The sequence below is a fragment of the Puma concolor genome, chromosome B3, assembly GCF_028749965.1.
Source record: "Puma concolor isolate L17-30 chromosome B3, mPumCon1.1.hap2, whole genome shotgun sequence".
Classification (NCBI taxonomy): Eukaryota; Metazoa; Chordata; class Mammalia; order Carnivora; family Felidae; genus Puma; species Puma concolor.
In genome coordinates, this window is record NC_141672.1 from 109,257,875 (window position 1) to 109,285,078 (window position 27,204).

The 27,204-nt window shown below is 43.4% G+C and overlaps 1 protein-coding gene and 1 non-coding gene across 5 annotated transcripts in view; one reads left to right on the forward strand and one right to left on the reverse strand.

The window, feature by feature from the left end:
- PARP16 (poly(ADP-ribose) polymerase family member 16) overlaps positions 1-12,476 on the reverse strand; it is a 30,017-nt gene extending 17,541 nt beyond the window's left edge. The window contains exons 1-2 of one of the 4 annotated variants that reach the window (XM_086710966.1): positions 11,576-12,458; positions 1,134-1,271 (exon numbers count right to left, since the gene is read on the reverse strand). In XM_086710966.1, coding sequence (XP_086567092.1) covers positions 1,134-1,271; positions 11,576-11,749 — 312 coding nt within the window. In that variant the 5' untranslated portion in view covers positions 11,750-12,458. Of the gene's footprint in view, positions 1-1,133; positions 1,272-11,575 lie in introns of all 4 variants that reach the window. The other 3 variants (XM_086710965.1, XM_025919839.2, XM_025919840.2) reach the window with 3 other exon arrangements.
- A 13,737-nt stretch (positions 12,477-26,213) lies between these two features.
- On the forward strand, positions 26,214-26,330 carry LOC112856519 (U5 spliceosomal RNA). Its single transcript, XR_003223095.1, has one exon. It is a non-coding gene; the product is annotated as a U5 spliceosomal RNA (small nuclear RNA).
- The last annotated feature ends 874 nt before the right edge of the window (positions 26,331-27,204 follow it).

The following is a 27,204-nucleotide window of genomic DNA, read 5'->3' on the forward strand; positions in this document are numbered from 1 at the left end:
ATGGAACTTAACTGGTCCATAATGAAAAGTCAAGGAGTCACACTGCCTTATTTACTTTACCTACAGCAGCCAACATCTAGCAGGTGCTTAATACCCACATGAAGAATGAATAAATCTAAATTTAGCAGATGACAAAAGTGAAACCCAGGGATCATCTAGCAGTTAGCAACCCAGCCTGGACTTGAATAGGGATCTCCTGACTCCCACTGTGGGGCTCTGTGTGTTATTTACCATTTACCAACAGAGATGGACGTCCCTAGACACAAGAATCCAAGGTACCAAATTCTATGCCACTTAAGGAGGATTTCTGTCTTGAGCAGGAGCTTGTAAAATTAAATGTTCTTAAAATAAAATTAAGTAAAGACCAGTACAGATAAACCCCTGCTGCTGCTCAGAGAAAAGAGCACCAGATCAGGGATCTGCCTTCCTACATTCAGGTCCCTGCCATCCCAGCCTGTCCCTGGGAGATCCTGGCCAGGCAAGGGAAACCGAATTACAGAATGTCTGATCTGTGCCAGAAACTGTACTGGGGGTGGCATACATTCTATCATAGCTCCCCTCTGAGTTAGCTATTAATATTCACAATTTATAAATAGGGAAAAGGAGACTCAATAATGGATGGAAGTGGGATTTGATCCCAGAGCCTAAAGTTTTCCATTACTTCCGGTTCTGCCTCTCTGTTTCCTAACAACTGGATGAGGCCAATGTTTCTTAAGGTGTGGTCAAGGGTGCACCCTTACTGGATTTACCTGGGGTGCTTGTGATACCCAACATTTACTGAGCCCTTAGCAGAATGCCTTAAGGCATTCTTCTAAATGTGAAAAGTCATTCAATTCTCACAGCTAGTTCCCTGTGGAAGTATACTATTATTGTTCCCATTTTATAGATGAGGAAACTGAGTTAATGAAATGCACCCAGTAACCTGCACCAGGTTCACAGTAAGAGGGGGAACACAGGTTTGCACTGCTAGTGTGCAAGTTCCTGAGACCACTCCAGACACAGAATCAGCATCTCTCAGGGCAAGGTCCAGGAATCTGCATTTTCAACAAGCTTCCCAGGCCATTCTGGTGCACAAGGAGGTCCCAGAGCCCTTTAGCTCTAGGAATGTGCTGTCCTGCAGACCAAAGTCTCACCTCTGACTTCCCTGCACTGTGGATTGTCAGGACCTTTGAGGATAAAATCCAGCTCACCAGATCCCTGGCACGTTTGTCTTTGTCTCCAGAGGACTGGAGAAGTTCTTTCAGGTTGGGTAGCTTGCTGGCATCTGCAAGCTGAAGAGAGGAAAAATCTCCATTAGCAAGGATCTGGAACAAAATGATAACTAGGGGGCCCTCTGGTGGTAAAGCATAGAATTGCACTCCTTTCATGTTTCAAGGAATTTAAGAAGAAAGGTACAGGTGTGGATTCCTTTTCCAAATACCAAACTCTAAAAGCTCTGAACCCTGAAACATTGTTTTGTAACTCATTTGCTATAAAACCTGACCTGAGACGATGTGAGGTTCACTAGTCTTTATTTTAAAAATCTTTTTTTAAAGATTTTTTAAAAATCTTTGTTTTAATAGACAGAGTTTATTTATTTTAATAGACAGAGGGTGAGCATGGAGGGGCAGAGAGAGGACACAGAATCCAAAGCAGCCTCCAGGCTCCAGGCTCTGAGCTGTCAGCACAGAGCCCGACGCAGGACTCGAACCAATGAACCGCGAGATCACGGCCTAAGCCGAAGTCGAACACTTAACCTACTGAGCCACCCAGGTGCCCTTAATCTGTACTTATCCCACTTCCTATTACTATTGACGTGATACATTTTGCTGCAGGAATATCAATGTCTGATTATGGAATACCACCTTGCTGGAGGAGTCACCAAATACATGGTATATACAAGTGTGGATAAAGGGCTATCAAGGCCTTTTCCCTTCAGCATCAGTTAACCTCCCGTCAACCTGTCTCCCAGAGACCAGATGGAAGATGTACATCAACTACATACATAACCAGGCAACACTCCTTATGGTAAAAATGACCCAGGATGGTAAACTGGACCTGGACTGAAAAAACTATGAGTGGGCAATCCACGGCTTTGGGTTTCCCTGAGTGTGGTGACTTTTTGTGAGGACTCTGGCAGCTGTGTCTATGGTGTTCTTACAAGAGAGCTCAGCCCCTGTGGAACATGGAGCTTCATTTAGGTAGGCACTCCCCCACCCCCCTCCTTACACCTCAGCTGTCACTCTCAGGAGGCAAAGACAAGCTCCTGGACCTCTGTGTGGGCTGCTATGGGGACTTAAGCAAGAACAGAATCCCGATGCTGCCCTGCAGCAAGTGTCATTGTGTCCAAGAACCGTCCTGTTTAGGCTGGTGCCCCACGTGAACAGAGTCAGGAAGTTTAGTTGTGTGGGTGCAACACATTATTACCTTTGTAAAATTGGGCAGAATCTGAAGTGAGAAACACATCTGATGCCAGGATTTCTTATAAGGGACAGGGGACCTGGATTTACAGAAAGCTACAAGGTTCTATAGCTTTTGCTCAGAAATTACAGCTCACTAGGAGCCAAATCTCTCCAGCATGGCATTTAAAACACTACAGACTAATGTTGAGTGAACATAGCTTGGGTTGTACCACCTCCAAGCTTTGCTTATTCAGTCCCCTGGGATGCTCCTTCCTCCACCTCTACTAACCCGGGCACCCCTCTCTCCTCTAAACCCGAAACCCCTCAGTCCCAACAATCCCTCCCCTGTATGGCTAAGACTCCTGGAGGCCGAGGACTATCTTGTGTTTTCCTTGTTCTTTCTTTTTTTTTAACATTTATTTATTTTTGACAGAGAAAGAGAGAGAGAGAGAGAGAGACAGAGCATAAGTGGGGGAGGGGCAGAGAGAGAGAGGGAGACACAGAATCGGAAGCAGGCTCCAGGCTCTGAGCTGTCAGCACAGAGCCTGACGTGGGGCTTGAACTCAGAACTGTGAGATCATGACATGAGCCAAAGTTGGATGCTCAACCGACTGAGCCACCCAGGTGCCCCTATCTTGTGTTTTTCTAATTCTCTTTCCTGGGTGTAGAGGAAAGAGCAGACAGATCTGGGTTTGAATTCCTGGTCTGTAGGCAAAGCACTGGACCTCAGGACCTGAGGCTGTACCTCAATCTCCTCTAACACAGAATCCCCACTGCTTCCATGTCAGGTTGCCAAGAAGATGAAAGAAAGTAGTAGATCTAAACATGTCCATTTCTTTTCTTCTCCATTTGTCTACAAAGCTGGCTGTTGCTGACCTTGAGGATTTTGTTTCTTAACTCTGTTGTAGAAAATCAGAAACATTTCAGGATTGCTTTATTCCTGTCTCTGTTTCCAAAGAATCAATCACTAGTCTCAGACTTCTAATACAACAATCTCTATATGCCTTGTGGAGCATCAGTGAGGATCCAGTTAAAAACCGTGGATGTGTGGGTGTGTAAATGCTCCATGAGTATTGATGCTCCACAGTGGGGGAGTCAGAAAGGTAAAGAATTATGACTGAAATCTATTCATTGTCATAACAAAGATGTATACTAACTACTAAGGGGACCAGGCAGGACTTTTGCTAAGTGAGGGCTGGGGGAATAAGGGGTTGTCAGGAAAGCTTCACAGAGGAGGTGCCCTGTGACCTGGGCTTCAAATGCAAAGGAGCAGAAGCAGGAAAGCATGGTGTGTAGTCAGGGAGATGGATGGTGACTTGGTGAATTGTGCAGGCTCTTGTCCCAGGCAGCCTGGGTCTAAACCTGGGCTCTTAAACCCCTATTGGTGTGTGACCTGGGTGAGTCATTTGACCTCTCCTGTGAACTGTCAGACCTTGAATCCTGTGTGTGTCTCAGTTTTCTCAAACGTACAATTTGGATAGTATTAGTAGCCTCTTCACGAGATCCCTGTGAAGGTTAATCAGGTTAAACAAACACGGCGTTAGAGCAGTAGGAGGGTATTAAGTGCTCTCGTGTTAGTAGGAGTGCCACAACTGTTGTCCTCGTTAGCTGCAGGGAGTTCCATGTGGCTGGAGCCTAGAGTATGGGGGAGGGGTCTCCAGAAGGAACAGGAGTGAGAAGGTAACATCAGTCTATGAAGGCCTTGACCCACCTTGCTGATTCAGGGCTTTGTTCTATAGGCAATAGAGAGCCACTGATAGTACCCTCCGGGGGCCATCCCCACAGCCTGCTACCTGCACAATCCAGAGGACACCCCTCAGCAGCCTGTGGCCTCCTCTGACCTTCTTTTCTACTCCTGATCCACACTTGTTATCCCAGAGCCAGAGCTCAGCCCTCCTTCCCACGATTACTGTCCCCATCACTCCTGTTCTCAAATCCCACCTGTGAGCCACAGCCCTTGCCAATAGTCCAGAACACAGGGAGCAGCAAAAGAACAGTCAGCTAAGCCAGGCCCCTTTTATGGGTTCAGTCTGGGAAAGTGGGAGACATCCCTCGTGGCTCTGAGCTGGACCTTGGCCTCCCCCTGGAGCAACATCTCTTCCAGAACCCACGCCCTCTCACTGCTACCTGCCCAGATAGGGCCCCTGTGTGTCCTGCCCACTTTGTCCACTCTTTAATCCCTCAACTGACCTCCCGTATGTCCCATTTCACTTTTCAAGCTACTCTGAAAAATAAACCTGCTCCAACAAGTTAACAGGAGTCTTCCTCTTATGACCAAAACCTGTCTGCATTTTAGCAGGGCCTTTGAGGAATGAGCCATATAAGTAGAGTTGCCCGATAAAATACAGTCTGCTCAGTTAAATGTGAATTTCAGATAAACAACAAAATCAATTTTTTTAGTATAAGTATAACCTGTACAATACTGAAGGCATAATTGCACTTTCAAAATTATCTGTTACTTATCTGAAATTCAAATGTAACTAGGTGGCTTATCCTTAGTTTGATAAATCTAACAACACTTCCCTTAACAAGACCCTTCTGCATCTGGTCTGGCTAGCCTCTCTGCCTAACACCTCTCACCACAAACTTCCCACCTGCTGCCCCCATGCTGTTCATCAACTGCTCTATGTCTTTCCTCTATGCTTCTGCAGCTGCCTAGTGTGACATTTCACCACATCTTCAAGGCCAGCTCAAAGTCACCTCCCCTGTCCCTGACCACCCATGACTTCTGTGCTCCCCACCACTCCATGCAGAATCCCATGCTGGTACTTGATTCTCTGGGGCCACCTCAAATCTGGTTGGGACAAACACTTCCTGAGGGCCAGCCACATCTTATGTATCCTGCTGGACCCCCTGCAACTGGCCTAGAAGCTGGCATGAAGTTCAGAACAAGGGAGTAACAGCTGCTATGTATTAAGGTCTTATCATGAACCAGGCACTGGGCTAGATGCTGTGCATGCATCATCTCATTTTATCCTCACAACAGCCTTTTTTTTTTTTTTTTAAGTTTATCTATTTATTTTGAGAGAGACAGAGAAAGTGAGCAGGGGAGGCAGAGAAAGAGAGGGAGACAGAGGATCCGAAGCAGGCTCCATGCTCACAGCAGAGAGCCCGATGCAGGGCTTGAACTCGCCAACTGCGAGATCATGACCCGAGCCGAGGTTGGACACTCAACTGAGCCACCCAGGTGCCCCAATTCTTTATATCACGACAGCCTGTTTTAAAGGAGGGAGGAAACAGGTTTGGAGAACGTAAGCACCATGCTCAGGGTTGCACAGCTATTCATTCAATGGCAGGGCAGAGACATGAAGCCAGGCAGACTGACTCCAGAGCCTGTTCTCTGGGAGTCTCTCCTACCAAATCAATGGAGAAATAAATGTATGTATGTATGTATTTTAAAGATTTTAAGTAATCTCTATACCCAGCATGGGGCTCAAACCCACAACACTGAGATCAAGAGTCACATGCTCCACTGACTGGGCCGGCCAGGCGCCCTTCAATGGAGAAATTTATAATGGACTATTTTATTAGCCCAAAGGAGCAATTCCAGCAGAACTTTAAGAGGCTGCTTGGGAAGCTAATACAACCAAGACAGCTACTGGCTGAGCCTAAGCCCTGTCAAAGGGACGGAGAAAGGTGTATGTAACTTGTAGAACGGAGCAGGGTCAGGAGGTGGAAAACCCTCCATGCAGACAAGAGTGACAAACCACAGTGCTTGACAGCAGAAGGCACTTACCAAAAACTTGACTGAGGAGAATGAGAGTTCAGGAGGAAGGAAGGCATTTCTGGGGGGTTAGGGGAGAAGGCAGAGGGGAGGGTTTACGGAGTGGCTGGGATGAGAGTGGTGGGGAGGATTCCGAGAGACAGAGCAGAGGGCACTCCCAGTGGTACAAAGCATGGTAGACAGGCAAAAGGTAGTCCCAGACTTAAAAGCACCCAGAGCCAGAGGGATGATGCAAATGAGTATGGGGGGAGTCCAGGAAAGAGAGGTGAGGACAGTGTTGAACTGGAACCCCCTGGCTTAACAAGGGGCCCAGCCACCAACACCCAGCTGCAACTGGGTTCTGCCAAAGGGTGACTTCTATCCAGGCTATGGAGCCTCAGATGTTTTTCTTTTAAAAAGAAATCACCAAACTCCTGCTTGTTCTTTTTTTTTTTTTTTAATTTCCCAATTTCTAAAAGGTCAGAAGAACAAATAAAGCCTGTCATCCCACAGACCACACTTTTGCAGCCTCTGCTGTGAGAAATAAATAAGTATTTAGTTGGAGCAGGGGCTGAGGAGCCTGGGCAGGGCTTGAACAGTGGGCCGTGCTGGGTGGTGGCAGGGGTTTGAGAAAGGAAGTGTCTCAGGAAACAGGTGGTTTGGGTAACAGAGAGGACAAGGGCAGGGAACCAGGAGGAGACGAGTGGAGGAAAGGGAGGGCCAATGACCCTGGAAAGAGACAACTCATGTCTTTGCTTTGAGTGAGGAAGTGACAGGGCAGCCCAGTGGGCACTCTGCAACCAGATCATAATCTCCTGATGAGGAGGCCTAACAATCTGTTTACAGAAGCTGCCGTAGGTGATTCTTATCACTAGGAAAAGGTGGGAATACTCAGGTTTAGTTATTAAGCAGAAGGGCTGACAGCAGGAAAGAAAAACATCTGGAAAAAAAAAAAAGATCCTTGTCTAGGAAGATGCCAGAGGTCATAATTACTAGATGTGGGTGGAGGTGCTAAAAGGGAATGAACCAAGAATCTTGTTAAAATGTAGGTATTGATTGGGTAGGTCTGGGGTGGGGCCCAACATTCTGCACTTCTAACTAGCTTCCAAGTGATGCTGATGTTGCTGGTCCTCAAGCACACATTGGGTGGCAAGGGTCTGGAATTGATACAAAGGAGCCATTCCCCCTGACCTCCTACCCTCAGAAAGGGTCTTCAGGCTAATGGTGAACCAGGGCATGATATTTACCAGGGGAAAAACAAAACAAAAACCAGTTGTGACACCAATGACAAGATTCTGTGTCAAGTGACTCAGGAACATGAACTGTGCCCAGGATAGCTCAACCTGAAGTTTGGGAGCCAATGGTCATGGCTACAGGACATCCCAAGAATCTTAGAAATGCTCTGACCTGATAAGAACTTAGCCAACCCTTTTCCCAAGGAACAAAGTCAGAAACCCTCAGCCGGAGGCAATCAGCACATACCTAATTTGATTCCTCAAATATCTCATAAGCACCTCTCAGGCCAGGACCTGGGAATACAAAGAACTCCCAGTGCAAAATCAAAGAGCTGACTCAGAATAGAAATGTCCTGGAGCACCTGGGTGGCTGAAGGGCATGATCTCACAGACTGTGGGTTCGAGCCCAGGTTTGTGGGTTCAAGCCCTGTGTCAGGCTCTGTACTGACAGATCAGGGCCTGGAGCCTGCTTTGGATTCGTGTGTGTGTGTGTGTGTGTATCTGTCTGTCTGTCTCTCTCTCTCTCTCTCTGCCCCTCCCCTGCTTGTGCTCTCTCTCTCTCTCTCAAAAATAAATAAACATTAAAAAAAAAAAAAAAAAAGAATAGAAATGTCCTCCAAATAAGGCATGAGAGGTAAGAGACAATTTGGGTGCTGTGATGAAATAAGGCCAGAGCCATTCCTAAAGCCAAAGCTTGGTTCAGCAAGGGATGTTCCCAGGAAAGCAACAGCCAATAAAGTAATTCAGCCAGAGTCCTAAATTTTGGAAACTGCAACACATGTGTGATAGGTGTGTAATGACACCTCATAGTGCTGAGAAAATGAATTAAAAGTGGCTGAAAATGATACAATGAAAATGAAATGAAATGAAAATGTTCCCAAGTGCTTCAGCTAACAATAAGAGACTTTTTAACAGCTTCCTACCTTCCTTCTTCAGCTAACCACAATATAATCCAGAAGGACAACTCTGGACCTGATTCCATTTTCTTTAAAAACTAACCTTTGAGGGGTGCCTGGCTGGCTCAGTAGGTCGGTGGAGCCTGTGGCTCTTGGTCTCGGGATCATGAGTTCCAGCCCCGTGTTGGGGGGGTAGAGTTTACTTAATAATTTTAAAAAGCTAATCTTTGGGTCAGATACAGGTCCAGATGCCAAGTTCTCTGCATCTTTCCTGTAATTCATGTAACATGTGGCAAAACGAAACCTAAAGTATACTTATTTAAGAATGTGTGCATGCCCCCAGCCATCGACATGCCAGGCCCTGCCTGGTGAGTGGCTTTCTCCTGAGAAACTGCTCATTAAAACCATGCCTACAGACAGCCAAGAAGCTGTTCAGCCTGGGCTAGTTTCCCTAACAATGGTGCCCATATAAGGAATATGGCGACAGAACAAGGTGGTAAGAATCTGTCCATGTTTCTCCAGTGGCCCTCAAGAGAAAGGGTGCACTGTCTAGAAGTGGCACAGTGCACCCCACGGCTGGACAGTCTGTCACTATAAAGGAGTGGCTATTTGGGGCTACCTGAATTGCCAATGCTCTCCCAAGGGACTTACAGGTATGAGAAGAAGGAAGGAAGTGCCTTAAACTGAGAGCACAGATACCTATGGGGAGGGATGTGAAATCGGGTGGGCTCTATCAGGGGCACTTTTCCTTTATTGGTATCATTTGTATTTTTTATAACAAAAATATATCCAACCACTATTTGCAAAATTAAATTTTATGGGCCCCTGGCTGGCTCAAAGAGTACAACTCTTGACCTCAGGGCCATGAGTTTGAATCCCACAGTGGGTGTAGAAATCACATAAGTAGGGGCACCTGGGTAGCTCAGTTGGTTAAGAGTCCAACTTCGGCTCAGGTCATGATCTCAAGTCCACGAGTTCAAGCTGCGCACGGGGCTCTGTGCTGACAGCTCAGAGCCTGGAGCCTGCTTCGGATTCTGTGTCTCCCTCTTTCTCTGCCCCTCCCCTGCTTGCACTCTGTCTCTCTCTTTCACTCTCTCAAAAATAAATAAACATGAAAAAAACTTTAAAAAAACATAAATAAACTAATACTCTTTAAATAAACAAATTTTTATAGAGTGTGAAGAATCCAAACAATTACAAAGCTCCCTTTGCATTCATCCCATATTCATCAAACAAACCTTATTCTTTTTGCCAAGAAGACAGGAAAAGAGCACACTGAACATTCTAGTCCACTTGGATGTTTCTTGGTAAAAATTAACAAGGTGCATTGTGGGGCACCATCTCTAGTGAGTTTGGTTCCTCTGACCCCAATCTCTCCTCCTCTGTCTACCCATCCTGAACAGATCCTCCTTTCACCCTGCCACCCCAGGGGTCTTTCAGAAATGCATCCTGGATCTCACCAATACCCTCCCCTGTCCAAGAATAAAATCAACACATCTTGGTAAGACATGCTCAGTCCTCTTTACTCCAGTCTACCTCATCTCTTTGTGTTCCCCCACGAGAACCACACTAAAGTACAGGCTTGTCCTTCTCGATGAGCACCTGGCTTTCTGCCCATCCTGATACTCCTTCTAGAATACCCCTTTCCTCTTCTCTGCTCCTTCAAATCCTCCATGTCCCTAGGGACTCATCATGCCATCAGCCACTGCCTCTACTTAATGCTGCCTGACTCCAGTCCACTATCAAGGACTGGGATTCTGGCTCTGGACTCCCATATTATATATATAGAGCTTACCCCACAGTACAGCTGAACACCTTGTTAACCTCTCCTTGAGTCTTTAATTCTGCATCCTTAGCACCTGGCCCACAGAAGGCATATCATCTACTGACCAAAGCGAAGGAAGTTTCATCCCCAAGGCTCTGGTATCAGAAACTCACAAAATTGAATATCTGAATTTTCAGAATAAACCATGGGGGAAGTCAGTTGGCTTATCTTTCTCCAAACTCCTGCTCCCTGTACTCTGAAATACCTGTGCACTGTGGTGTCCTTAACACATCCCCAGCCTGGGCTGCAATGGACAAGAGGCTGGGTCTTTGTCCCTAGACCTCCTGGGAGTAATAGCAAAGAGGGAACCCAACCCTGACCACCTCATCAGAGAAAATTCTAAACATGTGTTGATTCTAAACATCTCCCTTAATCTTTATCATAGTTCATAACATTCATTGACTTTTTAAAAGTTTGTTTATTTTTGAGTGTGTGAGAGTGGGAGAGGGGCAGGGGGCAAGGGGGACAGAGGATCTGAAGTTGGCTCTACTGACAGCAGAGAGCCTGATGCAGGGCTCAAGCTGACAAACCGTGAGATCATGACCTGAGCAGAAGTTGGATGCTTAACCAACTGAGCCACTGAGGCACCCCCACTGATTTCTTTTTAATGTTTAACTAATTTTGATTTCTGGGAGAAATCCACTATGTTAATGAAGAATTCTTTTTATACACTGCTAGATTCAGGATCATAATACTTTATAGAGGATTTCTACATTTATACTCCTGAGTGACATTGGCCTATAATTTTCTTTTCTTGTATTTATCAGATTTAAATCAAGGTTATACTAGCTTCTTTTTCAATACTCTGGAAGAATTTTACACAACGTTAAACTGGAAACAGTCCCTCATTGCTTGGTAGAATGCACCAAGGAAACCAGCTAGGCCTGGAGTTTTCTTTAAGGGAAAATCTTTACTAATTCAATGTCTTTAATGATTATAGGTTATTTTGATTTTCTCTTTCTTATAGAATCAATTTTGGTAAATTATATTTTTCTAGGTAATTCCAAATATTTGAATTACAAAGACAACTGATATCTGGAATGCTGACCTTTAAGTGAACTTTGTAAGAAATTAAGTGCCTTATGATTCATAGGAGAATAACAGCTTACATGTGTACTGTATGTTACAGTTTATAAAAGTACTGCCCATATATAACCTCATTTGAAGTCTGGGTATCTTTAGTGATTTTTGGTATCTGATTATTGGCAAAGGGATGGATAAGTTCTGATTTAGCAGAACCATCTGATTCAGATCAACACCCTACTGTTGGCCATGCTAGGAAATTTTGTGGAGGCCTATGCAACTACTGAATTCTTCACTTCACTCCTGGGAGTCACTTGTCATGAACAAGGCAGACACCAAGTGTGTCGATATTAGGGTATGGGTGAGTATTCTGAGTTCATGGAAACCTTCCCTAAGGCCTGGCTAGGAACGTTAAGTCTGGGGGCTGGTATGTTTACTAATACGGGTCCCCAGGCCACGTGGCCTGGGAGGCAGAGGACAGCACGGGAAGGGGTGGAGGGAAGCACACTCACCAGGGCCTCAAAGTCCTTGCAGTCGTGGCGGGCATAGGACGTAGGGAAGGGCCGCAGCACCGAGTCGCGCTTGTAGCTCTGCAGCGCCGAGGCGAAGAGGCTGCAACGGAGGTCAGCGGCCAGCATGTCGCGGCCCACCGCCTCCCTGACGGCCGCCCAGCCTGCTGGCTGCATCCGGGTGGCGGCGCGTTGCCGGGGGAGACGCGCGGGTCACGGGCTAGGGCCGAGCCTGCGGTCAGCGCGGAGCTGGGCCCAGGGACAATGAGCCAGAGGAGACCAGGGTTCCCAGGCCCGGGGTGGAGCTAGGCCGAGGGAAGAGATGACCGGGGTAAGAACGTGCTGACGAGTGTCTTCGGCGGGGGGCCGGGCCGGGATGCTCGCTGCCCGAGGAGACCCGCCAGTCGAGTAGAGGGACCGGCTGGGCCCGCAGGTCAGCCTAGGGGGTTGGGCCTGGGGATAATGGGGCCCGGAGGGGGGTGTCCCAGGCCTGGGGGAGGGGCTATGACATGGGATGAGACGACAACGGCGGGAACGTGCTGACACGTGTCCTCTGCAGGAGCCTGGGGCGGGGGGAGGGGGGACACCCCCAGGGGGAAGCCGAGGAAACCCCCCCCCCCCCCCCCCCCCGCTCCGGGCGAAGCTGCGGTGCCGCCCGTGCCTTCCTGTTCCGCCTCCAGTACGGCGCCGCCGAAGCTCCGGCGCTCGCCCGGCTGCCCCCGGCGCCGCCTGCGTTCCGCCTGCCGTGCACGTCCGCTCGTGGTGCCCTGCCTGCGGGTTGGACTCCGGGGCGGACGCCGGGCTGCGCGCCTCGGCCTACAACCCCTAGCTGCCACGCTCCCCACGCTGCTCCGCGCTCCTCCCAGCCCATCCGAAGGCCCGCCCCTTCCCGCGCCCGCCTCCTCGCGGGTGCCGGGTGTGTCGCCCCGCGAGACCCGAAGGGTCCCCAGGCGCAAGGTGTGCGGCCCCTGTGGAGTCGCCTACGCCCCTGCGTGCTATCCTCACAGAAGCCCTTGGTGGGGACTAGCCCGGGCGCCCTTTGACCCGCCCCTGGATTTACCTTTGTTCAAGTTTCGTGGACTGAGCCTGTTTGTCTCGCCTGGGGAATTGCTAACGACCTAGGCCTCCTGAATCGTTTCCCTCCAAAACTGGCAGCGCCATTTAACACCCAGAGCTACTACGTCTTAAAGTGCTGCACTGCTTACCCACAGCCAGATGGGGGTGAATCTGGAATTCACATCCAAGTCTGAAAACCAAAAGACCTTTCCTCGGCTTTTCAGCCTCCAGAATTCACTGCATTGCTTGTCTCTGGCCTCTCCCATGAGGTGTGGCAAGATTTTCCTTTGGGGTCTTGTCAGAAAGACAGCCTGGCAAAGAAAGTAATGGGGGAAGCCAGAGGGGAAATTGACCTAACTGCAGGAAGGAAGGGACTAGATTCCCGATTCACAACCCCAATAGAGAAAACCCCAGTTTGGCCTCATGGTCACGTGGAAATCTAAGCACAAGTAATTGCTAATTCCTAGACCACGAAGCCGGTCTCGGTACCATGCCCCCAAGTCCCATACGCCAGCATCCTCTGAGAGAAGCGCTTCCCCTCCTTCCCTGTCCAGGATGAGCAGGACTCTGGGTTCAGGGAAGAGGTGGTCCATGACTTTGCACTGTATCTATGACTTCGGGAGGAAGAACAATACCGGACTCCCAGACACCACATGGCTTCCCAGGTCAGGCAATGAGCGCTGGCTGCTCCCAGGAGTCCATATCAAACCTCTGGTTGCTGCGAAGACCGGACTGGTCCAGACACATGGAAAAGTGTTTTAGACCCTTATGTCCTCAGACAAGACCCCTAGTACCCCCAGGACCTTATGGGACCCAGGAATTAACATGGCTGCTGAAGCTCAGGCCCAGAAAGGCAGAGCTGGTAGCAGTGGGGCAGGAGACCTGGGAACCCTCCTTCATTCTGCCTCTTCTTCACTGTGACCCTTTAGACAAGGCCAACTCCTTGGCCTCAAGGATTGTTTGTTGAATAAAAACATGAAATGTGCTTTCTGGATATGTTTTCTCACATGAAATGAAAATCATAGTAAAACACCCACATCGCAACAGGGTTTGGGAAACCCTCTGAAGATGCAATTCTCAGGGTCTGGGCATTCTACAGAGCAAGTTGATCTATCTAGTTCCATGCCATTGTGTTTGCTTCCTTTTTTTTTTTTTAAGTTGATTTATTTTTAGTGATCTCTACCCCAATATGGGGCTCAAACTCAGGACCCTGAGATCAAGAGTCCCATGTTCTTCCAACTGACCCAGCCAGGCACCCCTGTTTATTTCCTTTTCATATTTTTAAAAAAAAAAAAGCTTTACTTTAATATAATCTACAGCCCACACAATTCACCCATTTAAAGTGTAAAACTCAATAGTTTTTAATATAGTCACAGATATGTAGAACCATCACTACAATCAATTTAAAACATTTTCATCACATTCAAAGGAAACCCTATGTACTTAGGGGTGTTTTTCCATTTATCTAGATCTTTAAAAAATTTTTTTTCAGCAATGTTTTGTAGTTTTGTGAATAGAAGTCTTGTGCTTCTTGGGGTGCCTGGGTGGCTCAGTCGGTTGAGCGTCCGACTTCAGCTCAGGTCATGATCTCATATTTCATGGGCTCCAGCCCTGCATCTGGCTCTGTGCCGACACCTCAGAGCCTGGAACCTACTTCAGATTCTGTGTCTCCCTCTCTCTCTACCCCTACCCTGCTTGTGCTCTGTCTCTCTTGCTCTCAAAATAAATAAAATATTTTTAAAAACTTAGAAGTCTTGGGGCACCTGGGTGGCTCAGTCGGTTGGGCGTCTGACTTCAGCTCAGGTCATGATCTCACAGTCTGTGAGTTTGAGCCCCGCGTCGGGCTCTGTGCTGACAGCTCAGAGCCTGGAGCCTGCTTCTGATTCTGTGTCTCCCTCTCTCTCTGCCCCTCCCTTGCTCATGCTCTGTTTCTCTCTGTCTCAAAAATAAATAAAAACATTTAAAAAAATTAAAAAAAAAACTTAGAAGTCTTTAATTCAATTAAATTTATTCCTACATATTTAATTCTTTTTCACGCCATTGTGAATGGAATCATTTCTTAATTTCATTTTTTTTTAAGTAGACTCCATGCCCAACATGGGACTTAAACTCATCAGCCTAAGATTAAGAGTAGCATGCTCTACCAACTGAGCCAGCCAGGTGCCCCTCTTGATTTCATTTTTAGATTGTTCATTACCAGTGTATAGAAATATAATTGCTTTTTTTTTTTTAATTTTTTTTCAACGTTTATTTATTTTTGGGACAGAGAGAGACAGAGCATGAACGGGGGAGGGGCAGAGAGAGAGAGGGAGACACAGAATCGGAAACAGGCTCCAGGCTCTGGGCCATCAGCCCAGAGCCTGACGCGGGGCTCGAACTCACGGACCGCGAGATCGTGACCTGGCTGAAGTCGGACGCTTAACCGACTGCGCCACCCAGGCGCCCCTATAATTGCTTTTTGTATATCAATCCTGTATCCTCCAAATTTAGTGAATGTGTTCACCAGTTCTAACAGGTTTTTTTTGTACATTTTAAAGTTATCTATATATAAGATCATGTCATCTGTGAATAGAGATAATTTTCCTTCTTTCTTTCCAATGCAGATACTTTTTATTTACTTATCTTGCCCTGACTAGAACTTCCAGTACAGTGTTGAATGGAAGTAGTGACAGCATATATCTTGTCTTGTTCTTGATCTTACCAGAAAAGCATACATGCTTTTTTTTTTTTAGTATGATGTTAGCTGTGAGTTTTTCAGACCTGTCCTTTGCCAGGTTGAGGAAGTTCTATTCCTAGGTTGTTGAGTGTTTTTCTCACTGTAAGAGTGCTGAATTTTGTCAGGTACTTTTTCCACCTCTACTGGGATGATCATGTGATGTTTGTTTTTTATTCTATTGATACAGTGTATTACAGTGATTTTCAGATGGTTGAACCAACCTTGCATTTGTGGGGTTAAATCCCACATACTTATGGTATATGATTCTTTTGATATGTTGCTGGATTTGGTTTGCTAGTATTTTATTGAGGACTCTTGCATCCATATTCATAAAAATATTGGTCTGTAGTTTTCTTGTGATGTCTCTGGTTTTGATACCAAGATAAATCTGGCCTCATAGAATGAGTTGGGAAGTAGTCACTCCTATTTTTTGGAAGATGGTGAAGAATTGGTATTAATTCTTGTTAATTAATAAATGTTTGGTAGAATTCAGCAGTAAAGCCAGATGAGCCTGGGCTTTTTTTTGTAGGTAGTTTTTTTGTTTTGTTTTGTTTTTGAACGTTTATTTATTTAGTTTGAGAGAGAGAGAGAGAGAGAGAGAGAGAGAGAGAGAGAGAGAGAGAGAGAGAGGCATAGAGAGAATCCTGACGCAGGGCTGGAACCCACAAACTGTGAGATCAGACCTGAGATGAAACCAAGAGTCAGACGCTTAACTGATTAACCCACCCAGGTGTCCTTGTTTTGTTTTGTTTTTACCAATTCAATCTCTTCACTTGTGATCAGCCTATTCAAAACATCTGTTCTTCTTGTATCAGTTTTGATAGTCTTTAATAATTTATCTATTTCACCTAAGTTTTCTAATTTATTGGAATACAATTGCTTATAGTATTTCTTTATAATTGTTTTTATTTCTGCAAGGTAAGTAGTAATGTCCTTTCATTCATTTCTGATTTTAGATTTTTTTAAAGTAATCACTACACCCAACATGGGGCTCAAACTTATGACCCCAAGATCAAGAGTCACATGCTCCACCAACTGAGCCAGCCAGGTGCCCCTGATTTTTTTTTTCATTAAAAAATTGTTTTAAATCTTTTTTAGCATCTGTCTACAGAATCATAGTGTCTCTCATTTGACCTACTCTTAAAATTTTTTTTCAATGTTTATTTATTTTTGTTGAGAGAGTGAGAGAGAGCATGCGCATGTGTGCACAACGAGGGGAGGGACTAAGAGAAGGAGAGACAGAATCCCAAGCAGGCTCTGCACCATCAGCACAGGGCCTGATATAAGGCTTGAACTCACAAACCACAAACTGTGAGATCATGACCTGAGCCAATAACAAGAGTAGGACGCTTAACTGACTGCACCACCCAGCAGCCCCCAGATGCCCCTGATTTTATTTTATTTATATATTTATTTTTGGGAGAGCGCAATTGGGGGAGGGGCAGAGAGAGTGGGACAGAGGATCCAAAGCGGACTCTACACTGGCAGGCTGACAGCAGCAAGCCCGATGTGGGGCCCCAAGCCACAAACGGAGAGATCATGACAAGATCATGACTGAAGTGGGGCGCTCAACCCACTGAGCCACCCAGGTGCCCCTGATTTTAAATATTTGAGTCTTCTTTTTTCTTACTCAATCTAGCTAGAGGTTTGTCACTTTTTTTTTTTTTTTTGACAGAGAGAGAGAGAACAGGGGAGGGGCAGAGAGAGAGAGCCCCTCATGACCCTGAGATCATGACCTGAGCCAAAATCAAGAGTCAGATGCTTAACTAACTGAGCCACCCAGAAGCACTAAGGTTTATTTATTTTTTTTTTTTTTCAACGTTTACTCACTTTCGGGACAGAGAGAGACAGAGCACGAACGGGGGAGGGGCAGAGAGAGAGGGAGACACAGAATCGGAAACAGGCTCCAGGCTCCGAGCCATCAGCCCAGAGCCCGACGTGGGGCTCGAACTCACGGACCGCGAGATCGTGACCTGGCTGAAGTCGGACGCTCAACCGACTGCGCCACCCAGGCACCCCCACTAAGGTTTATTACTTTTGTTGGTGTTATCAGCCAACGAGCTTTTGGTTTCATTGTTTGCTCTATTATTTAATAGTCTGTATTTCATTAAGTTCTGCTCCAATCTTATTTCCTTCACTCTGCTTGTTTCGGTTTAGTTTACTCTTCTTTTTTGAATGTGTTAAGGTGAAAGTTTAGTTTATTGTTTTGAGAACTTTCTTCTTTCTTAATGTAAGTATTTACACCTATAAATTTTCCTCTAAGCACTCTTTGAGAAAATTTGTAAGTTATGAATTTATAAAATTTCCTCTAAGCACAGCACTACAGCTGCATCCCATGAGTTTTTATATGTTGTGTCTTCATTTTCATTAATCTCAAGTGTTTTATAATTTCTCTTTTGATTTCTTTTTCGACACATTTGTTATATAGGAGTGTGTCATTTAATTAGACTGTTTTTGAGTTTCTCAAATTTCTTTTTTTGTGGTCAGAGAACATTTCATTTCATTGTGGTCAGAGAACGTATTTTGCATTAGTTCTATCCTTTTAAGTTATTGAGCTTTGTCTTATGGCCTACCATATGCCTATCCTGGAGAATGTTCCATGAGCACCTGAGAAAAAAAATGTATATTCTGCTGTTGTTGGGTCAAGTGTTCCATAGATGTCTATGAGGTCTCAGTGGTTTATAATATTTTCAAATCTTATATTTTCTTATTGATTGTGTGTCTAGTTGTCCTATCTAATATTGAAAGTGGAATATTTAGGTCTCTATTATTGTGGAATTGTCCATTAATTTTTGTTAAATTTTGCTACATGTATTTTGGTGCTCTCTTATTGGTGGGTGCTATATGTTCATAATTGTTATATCTTCCTGATGGATCAGCTTCTTTTTTTTTTTTTTAATTTTGTTTTTTTTTCGACGTTTATTTATTTTTGGGACGTTAAATATATTTATTTATTTTTATTTATTTATTTTTTTATTTTTTTTTTCCGACGTTTATTTATTTATTTATTTATTTTGGGACGTTTATTTATTTATTTTGAGAGAGACAGAGCATGAACGGCGGAGGGGCAGAGAAAGAGGGAGACACAGAATCGGAAACAGGCTCCAGGCTCTGAGCCATCAGCCCAGAGCCCGACGCGGGGCTCGAACTCACGGACCGTGAGATCGTGACCTGGTTGAAGTCGGACGCTTAACCGACTACGCCACCCAGGCGCCCCAGATCAGCTTCTTTAAAATTATAAAATGTCTCTCTTTATCTCTAGTAACATTTTTTGTTTTAAATTCTATTTTGTCTGATATTAGGATAAGCATTCCAGCTTTCTTTTGTTTGCTGTTTGAATGATATATCTTTTTCCAGCCTTTAATATCCAATCTACTTGTATCTTTGAATTTAGTGTGTCTCCTGTAGACAGCATATAGATGGATCTTGTTTGTTTCTTTGTTTGTTTGTTCTAAATCAAGTCTGACAATCTCTGCCTTTTGGTTGAATTCTTTAATACATTCACATTTAATGTTTTCATTGATATACTTAAACATATACTATACTTTTTGTTTTCTATATGTCTCAGATCTTTTATGTTCCTCTATTCATACTTTTACTGACTTGTTTTGCATTAAATGAATATTTTATGATTTAGCATTTTAAATCCTCTACTGATTTTTTTTTAACGTTTATTTATTTTTGAGACAGAGAGAGACAGAGCATGAACAGGGGAGGAGCAGAGAGAGAGGGAGACAGAATCTGAAACAGGCTCCAGGCTCTGAGCTGTCAGCACAGAGCCCGACGCAGGGCTCGAACTCATGGACCGTGAGATCATGACCTGAGCCAAAGTCGGACGTTTAACCGACCAAGCCACCCAGGCACCCCCTCTAGTGATTTTTTTAATGATTTTTAAAAGTAATTTGCCTAGTGATTTCTCTAGAGCTTACCATACACACCTTAACTTATCAGAATCAACTTCATATTTTTACTAATTTCTGCAATATATAGAAATGTCTCTCTTATAGCTCTCTTTCCTTACCCTTTTTTGTAGTCTTATTGTTAGGTCACATCTATAAATATTACAAGCCAAACAAAATATTGTTATTTTTACTCTATATAATTTTATGTCTTTTTAAAGAGGATGAGAGAAGAAAAGAGAGTAAGTATATATTTATCACTTTTGTTATATTAACACTCTTATTTATCATTTCTGGTTGTATTTATATATTCTTCTGGATTTGAGTCACCATCTGGAGACATTTCTTCTTTTTTTTTTTAATTTAATTTTTTTTTTTTTTAAACTTACATCCAAATTAGTTAGCATATAGTGAAACAATGATTTCAGGAGTAGATTCCTTAATGCCCCTTACCCATTTAGCCCATCCCCCCTTCCACAACCCCTCCAGTAACCCTCAGTTTGTTCTACATATTTATGAGTCTCTTCTGTTTTGTCCCCCTCCCTGTTTTTATATTATTTTTGTTTCCCTTCCCTTATGTTCATCTGTTTTGTCTCTTAAAGTCCTCATATGAGTGAAGTCATATGATTTTTGTCTTTCTCTGACTAATTTCACTTAGCACAATACCCTCTAGTTCCATCCATGTAGTTGCAAATGGCAAGGTTTCATTCTTTTTGATTGCCGAGTAATACTCCATTGTATATATACACCACATTTTCTTTATCCATTCATCCATCGATGGACATTTGGGCTCTTTCCATACTTTGGCTATTGTTGACAGTGCTGCTATAAACATGGGGGTGTATGTGTCCCTTTGAAACAGCACACCTGTATCCTGTGGATAAATGCCTACTAGTGCAATTGCTGGGTCATAGGGTAGTTCTATGTCTAGTTTTTTGAGGAACCTCCATATTGTTTTCCAGAGTGACTGCACCAGCTTGCATTCCCACCAACAATACAAAAGAGATCCTTTTTCTCTGCATCCTCGCCAACATCTGTTGTTGCCTGAGTTGTTAATGTTAGCCATTCTGACAGGTGTAAGGTAGTATCTCATTGTGTTTTTGATTTGTATTTCCCTGATGATGAGTGATGTTGAGCATTTTTTCATGTGCCGGTTGGCCATCTGGATGTCTTCCTTGGAGAAGTGTCTATTCATGACTTTTGCCCATTTCTTCACTGGATTATTTGTTTTTTGGGTGTTGAGTTTGATAAGTTCTTTATAGATTTTGGATACTAACCCTTTATCTGATATGTCGTTTGCAAATATCTTCTCCCATTCTGTCAGCTGCCTTTTAGTTTTGCTGATTGTTTCCTTCGCTGTGCAGAAGCTTTTTATTTTGATGAGGTCCCAGTAGTTCATTTTTGCTTTTGTTTCCCTTACCTCCACAGACGTGTTGAGTAAGAAGTTGCTGCGGGCAAGATCAGAGAAGTTTTTGCCTGCTTTCTCCTCGAGGATTTTGATGGCTTCCTGTTTTACATTGAGGTCTTTCATCCATTTTGAGTTTATTTTTGTGTACAGTGTAAGAAAGTGGTCCAGGTTCATTCTTCTGCATGTCGCTGTCCAGTTTTCCCAGCACCACTTGCTGAAGAGACTGTCTTTATTCCATTGGATATTCTTTCCTGCTTTGTCAAAGATTAGTTGGCCATATGTTTGTGGGTCCATTTCTGGGTTCTGTATTCTATTCCATTGATCTGAGTGTCTGTTCTTGTGCCAGTACCATACTGTCTTGATGATTACAGCTGTGTAGTATGCTTGAAGTCTGAGATTGTGATGCCTCCTGCTTTGGTTTTCTTTTTCAAGATTGCTTTGGCTATTTGGGGTCTGTTCTGGTTCCATACAAATTTTAGGATTATTTGTTCTAGCTCTGTGAAGAATGCTGGTGTTACTTTGATAGGGATTGCATTGAATATGTAGATTGCTTTGGGTGGTATGGAGACATTTCTTTAGTCCAATACAGCTTCGCTCCCTCACAAACTCTATGTGCTCTTATTGGCAAATATGTTACATTTCCATTTTATAGGCCCAACAATACATCATATACATATTGTTTTACATAATTGTCTTTTAAATTAGTTAAAGGAAAGAAGGATAACAAAACTGCATGTATTCTGTCTTTTATAATTACGAGTGTTTTTTGGCTTCTTGTGTGGACTCCCATTACTATCTGAGGTCACTTACTTTCAGCCTGATGAACTTCCTTTAGTATTTCTTGTAAGGCAGGTTTGCTAGCAACAAATTCTCTCAGTTGTTGTTTATCTGCAAATTTGCCTTCATTTTTAATGTTTACTTATTAGTTAATTTTTCTTTTTTTGAGAGAGAGACAGAGCATGAGGAGGGGAGCGGCAAAGAAAGAGGGAGACACAGAATCTGAAGCAGGCCCTGGGCTCTGAGCTGTCAGCACAGAACCCAAAATGGGGCTCGAACTCATGGACTATAAGATCATGACCTGAGCTGAGGTTGGCTACTTAACCGACTGAGCCACCCAGGTGCCCCTGCCTTCATTTTTAAAAGATAGTTTTGTTGGATATAGGATTCTGGTGGGCAGCTTTTTTCTTTGAGCACTTTCAACATGGCATCCTACTGCCTTCTGGCCTCTATTGCTGCTGATGAGAAGTCAGCTGTTAATTTTATTTGTGTTCTGTTGTAAGTGAGGACTTATTTTTCTCTTGCTGCTTTCAAGATTTCTTCCTTGTCTTTGGCTTTTGGCATTTTTTAAATCTTTTTTTAAATGTTTATTTATTTATTTTGAGAGAGAGAGAGAGATTGAGAGACAGACTGAGACTCTAGGGAGAGGGAGAGAGAATCCCAAGCAGGCTCCATGCTGTCAGCACAGAGTCCAGCTCAGGGCTTGAGCTCACAAACTGCAGGATTGTGACCTGAGCAAAAATCAAGAGTCAGATGCTTAAGCAACTGAGCCACCCAGGAGCCCTGGCTTTTGGCATTTTTACCATGATATGTCTATTGGTGGATCTCTTTGAATGCATTCTACATGGGATTCATTGGGCTTCCTGTATATGTAAATGATTGTTTTTCTATTATTTGGGAAGTTTTCAGCTATCATTTCTTCAAATATTTTTTCTGCTCCTTTCTCTCTTCTCTCCTTCTGGTATTCCCATCACATGTACATTGATGTGTTTAATGGTGTCCCCCATTTCTCTGAGGCTCTGTAATTGTTCTTCATTGTTTTCTTCTATGTTCTTTGGATTACATAATCTCTATTGATCTATTTTCAGGTTTGCTAGCTCTCTTTCTTCTGCTAGTTAACATCTACTGTTAATCCCTGTGGTGAATTTTTTATTCCAATTTCTATACTTTTCAACTCTAGCATTTCCATTTGTTTTTATTAATTTTTATTTTTTTAATTTTAATTTTTAATTTAAAAATGTTTAATTTTTAATTTATTTTTAATTTTAAAACTAAGTTAAATTTATTTTTCATTTTAAAGAGAGAGAGAGAGAGAGAGTGCAAGTAGGGGAGAGGGGCAGAGGGGGAAAGAGAGAGAGAGAATCTCAAGCAGGCTCCACACTCAGCATGCAGCCCAACATGGGGCTCCATCCCATGACCCTGGGATCATGACCTTAGCCAAAATCAAGATCAGATGCTCAACTGATGAGCCACCCAGGTACCCCTCCATTTGTTTGTTTTGAAATAATTTTTATCCCTTTATTGGTATTCTCTATTTGATGTGACATTGTCCTCATATCTTCCTCTACTTCCTTAAACATATTTATAATAGCTACTTTCAAGGCTTTGTCTGTTAAACTCAACATCTGGTTGCTTTCATAGGCAGTTTTTTGTTGACTGCTTTTTTCCCCAGTGTATGGGTCATACTTTCCCTTTTTCTTTGCTTGTCTCATAATTCTTTGTTGCAATGGCAAATCCAGGTTGTCATCTGTGCCTCTGACAGACCAGCTACAAATTGGAGATTCTCATGACCCCGCCTCCTCAGATTTAATTCATTTGCTAGAGTGACTCACAGAATTCAGGAAAACAGTTTACTTACTACATCACTGTTTATTATAAAAGCGTATGACTCAGTAACTGTCAGATGGAAGAGATACATAGGTCAAGGTATATGGGAAGGGATGCAAAGCTTCTGTATTCTCTCTGGGTACACTGCTTTCCCTGTATCTCCATGTTTTCACCAACCCAAAGCTGTCTGAACCTCATCCTTTTTTAATTTTTATGAAGGCTTCATTACTTAGGCATGATTAATTAAATCATTGGCCATTGGTGATTGATTCAACCTCCAGCTTCCTCTCCTCTTTGGAGGTGATTAATATCACCATATCAATAGTGATAAGTCATGTTGATATATGTACCCTTGAAATGAGGTGGTGAAAATGGCAACATATCTATGTAGTCTTCCTCTCAAAAACACATTACCCCAGGGGCGCCTGGGTGGCGCAGTCGGTTAAGCGTCCGACTTCAGCCAGGTCACGATCTCGCGGTCCGTGAGTTCGAGCCCCGCGTCGGGCTCTGGGCTGATGGCTCAGAGCCTGGAGCCTGCTTCCCATTCTGTGTCTCCCTCTCTCTCTGCCCCTTCCCCGTTCATGCTCTGTCTCTCTCTGTCCCAAAAATAAAAAAAAATAAAAAAAATAATTAAAAAAAAAAAAAAAAAAAAAAAAAAAAAAAAAAACACATTACCCCAGTCTAATTGTGAGAAAACCATCAGACCAGTCCCAGTAGAGGGACATTCTACAAAATATCTTACCTGTATGCCTCAAAAATATCAAGGTAATCAAAACAAGGAAAGTCCAAGAAACTTAAAGCCCAGAGGAACCTAAGAAGACATGACAACGACATATAATGCAGGATCATTAATTGTAACAAGTGGACCATACTAATAATAACATATTAGTGATGGGGCAAATGGGTGTGGGATATGCAGAACTTTCTGCAATATCTTCCCATCTTTTCTGTAAATTTAAATTTTTTCTAAACAATAAAGTCTATTTAAAAATACATGAGTGTCAAATCGAGTTTAGGTTATGACTGCAGGGATGATTTATCATAGAATATCTGTGAATGTAATTTTCCACATTAATAGATTAAAAGAGAAAAGTTATGATTATCTCAATACTAACCTATACTACAAGAAAAAAAAAATCATAGCAAACTAGGAATAGAATGGAACTAGCTTAATTAGAAGAGTTTCTACCAGAAACCTTTTGAGGCCCAGTACAAAATGAAAATACAGGCCCTGTTCAAAATTACTAAGAATTTCATGAAGGCAACTGTAGAGCTGGGCTTTATGAGCAAAGAGCAAGTGTATAGACTGTTTGCCCATGAAGCCCCACCTGTCTAACATCAAAGTTCGCATTTAATAGTGGTCCAATGAAAGCCATGACCAGAATGGGAAAAAGACACCCACTATCATTGCTTCGGTTCAGTGCCTCCTCTATTAGAGTTCCCAATTAAATAAAACAAGAACAAGAAATAATAAAATGTATAGATTTATGAGGGAAAAACAAAGTTGTCACTTTCAGATGATATACTTGTCTACATACAACATCCACTAGAATCTACGATCATTAGAACAAGAGTTTAAGATCACCGAATGCAAGAGCAATAAGTAAAAGTCAGTTGTGGCACGCAGCCTCTTCTCTGCGGTCCTGTCCACCCATCCTTTGTGGAGTATTCAATAAACTTCTATCCCGTTGAAAAAAAAAAGTCAATTGTGTTACTATATACCAACAATAAACAATTATAAATTGCGATTTAAGGGGCGCCTGGGTGGCTCAGTCAGTAAGCAACCAACTTCAGCTCAAGTCAAGGTCTCACAGGTTTCGGGAGTTTGAGCCCTGCATCAAGCTCTCTGCTGTCCAGGTGGAGCCTGCTTCAGATCTTCTGCCCGGCCCTCCCCCCGCCCCTCCCCTGCTCATGCACTCTTTCACTGTCTCAAAAATAAATAAACATTAAAAAAAAAAATGCAACTTAAAAAATCTATACTAATCACAAAACGTACAAGATATTAGGAGTAAAGTAAATCTTGGAGCACCTGGGTGGCTCAGTCGTTAAGCCTCGGTCTCTCAATTTCGGCTCAGGTCATGATCTCCAGGCTCCTGAGTTCAAGCCCCAAGAGGGCTCTGCAGGCTCTGCACTTAGGGTTCTCTCTCTCCGCCCGTCCACCACTTTTGCTTTTCCTCTCTCTCTCAACACAAATAAATAAACTTTAAAAAAAAAAAAAAAAAGAGTAAAGCAAATCTAACAAAATCTCTATAGTAAAATTATAAAACTATTGAAAGACATAAAAGTAAGTCTCACTGAAGGGGAAGATTTATAACGTTCATGACTATGACACATGATGTTACACGATATATGAACATAAACAAACAACGAAATGAGACTTTGATGCTTCCTTCCCAGTTTAAGAAAAAGGATATTGCTGACACCTTTGAAACCCTCTATAGGCCTTTCCCCAGTCACAGCCCTCGCTTCCGACAGCAGGTGAACACTACCCTGAATTTTGCATTAACCATTACTTTGCTCTCCTCAAGTCTTGCCCCCTCTCCGCAGCTATCAGAAAATTCTTTTATTTGAAACAAATCATACGCAAAGCTCCAATTTAGGAATAGACAAAATCAGAATGTCTCCAGTTGACCAGGACGAAATTGAGACGTCAGGAAGCTGAGTCTCCGCTTTGCCCCTTAAAAGTGGCCCCAGAGCACCGATTTGAATACTTAAATTTCCGGAGTCTAAAGGGCGATTACACAGGTTCATTTGCATACCCATAATACACCGCAAACAGTATAATTGTTTACAAGTAAAATAAACTTATTCATTATCCAACTTTTCTAAGTGTGAGCCTATTATTTTCAGAATTCCTTGAATAAATTTTTGCAATGAGTAACGCTTGTGATAAGTAGCTACCCTTTGCGTACTAGGGGTTATATTTACTTGGGAAATGAGTTAGGAAAATGGTGTGGTATACTCTGGTTTCTCTTCAAATCGTATAAATCTTTCGCCTTTTACTAAAGATTTCCGTGGAGAGGAACAACTCTGAGTTTTAAGCCAATTTTTCGAGGTCCTGTAACTAACAGGACTACCTGTGTGGCTTAAAGAAAAGGTTTTTCAAGTAATGTTATGCATTCCTTTTGAGCTCCTTAAGAGTATTGCTTAGTCGTTATTGTTAACTGTGGTGTTTAAAAGTTATTAATTTTAGTGGAGACATTAGCGATTAGTGGGGGGTTTCGCGTTTCAGCTATTGTGCTTATTTTGTACTAAAATATAGTTCAGTATTCAATAGAGCATTTCTAGTTATAAGGAATGTTTGTACTTAATTCTTGGTGAAATGAAAGGGGGAAAAAGCAAGTTTGAGGAGAGAGTAAGTATTAAATCTCTTGGGTATTTACCTTACACTTCTTGCATTTTACGGTCACATAACAGTTTACAGCATCACTACTTACAATGCACAAAATATTTTTTCTTTGCATCTATTTAAATGTATGCTGTTGTAAGTTACTTTACGAAAGCTATACATGTGATCTTTAAAATGTGCACGAGGAATATTTCCAAAATTCTTTTAGGAACCATAAAAGTTTGGGCTCCCTGACTTAGCTGATGGGCCTTGTGGCAAGAACTGAGCACTAAAGAGAAGCAGCGCCCCTTTGTGGCCGGTAGAGAGGCTGCAGCAGAATGAGCAAGGAGTCCTAGAAAGTCGGTAAATTTGGGGACAAGAGCTGAGACTCTAGAGGCTTTGTCCACCTCCGCAGGAGAGTCTCTCTCCGCTGCAAGATCGGTAAGCGTGAGGTGTTGCTCCTGTGCTCACACTTGCCACTTGCTGCTGTGGCCCCTGGGATCCGGCCACAACAAATATGAACTAAAAATCAATCCATAAGAACAGGTAGAGGGGTGCGGTAAGGGGGCGGCTCAGTGGGTTAAGTGTCTCTCGGTTTTGGCTCAGATCACGATCTCAGCA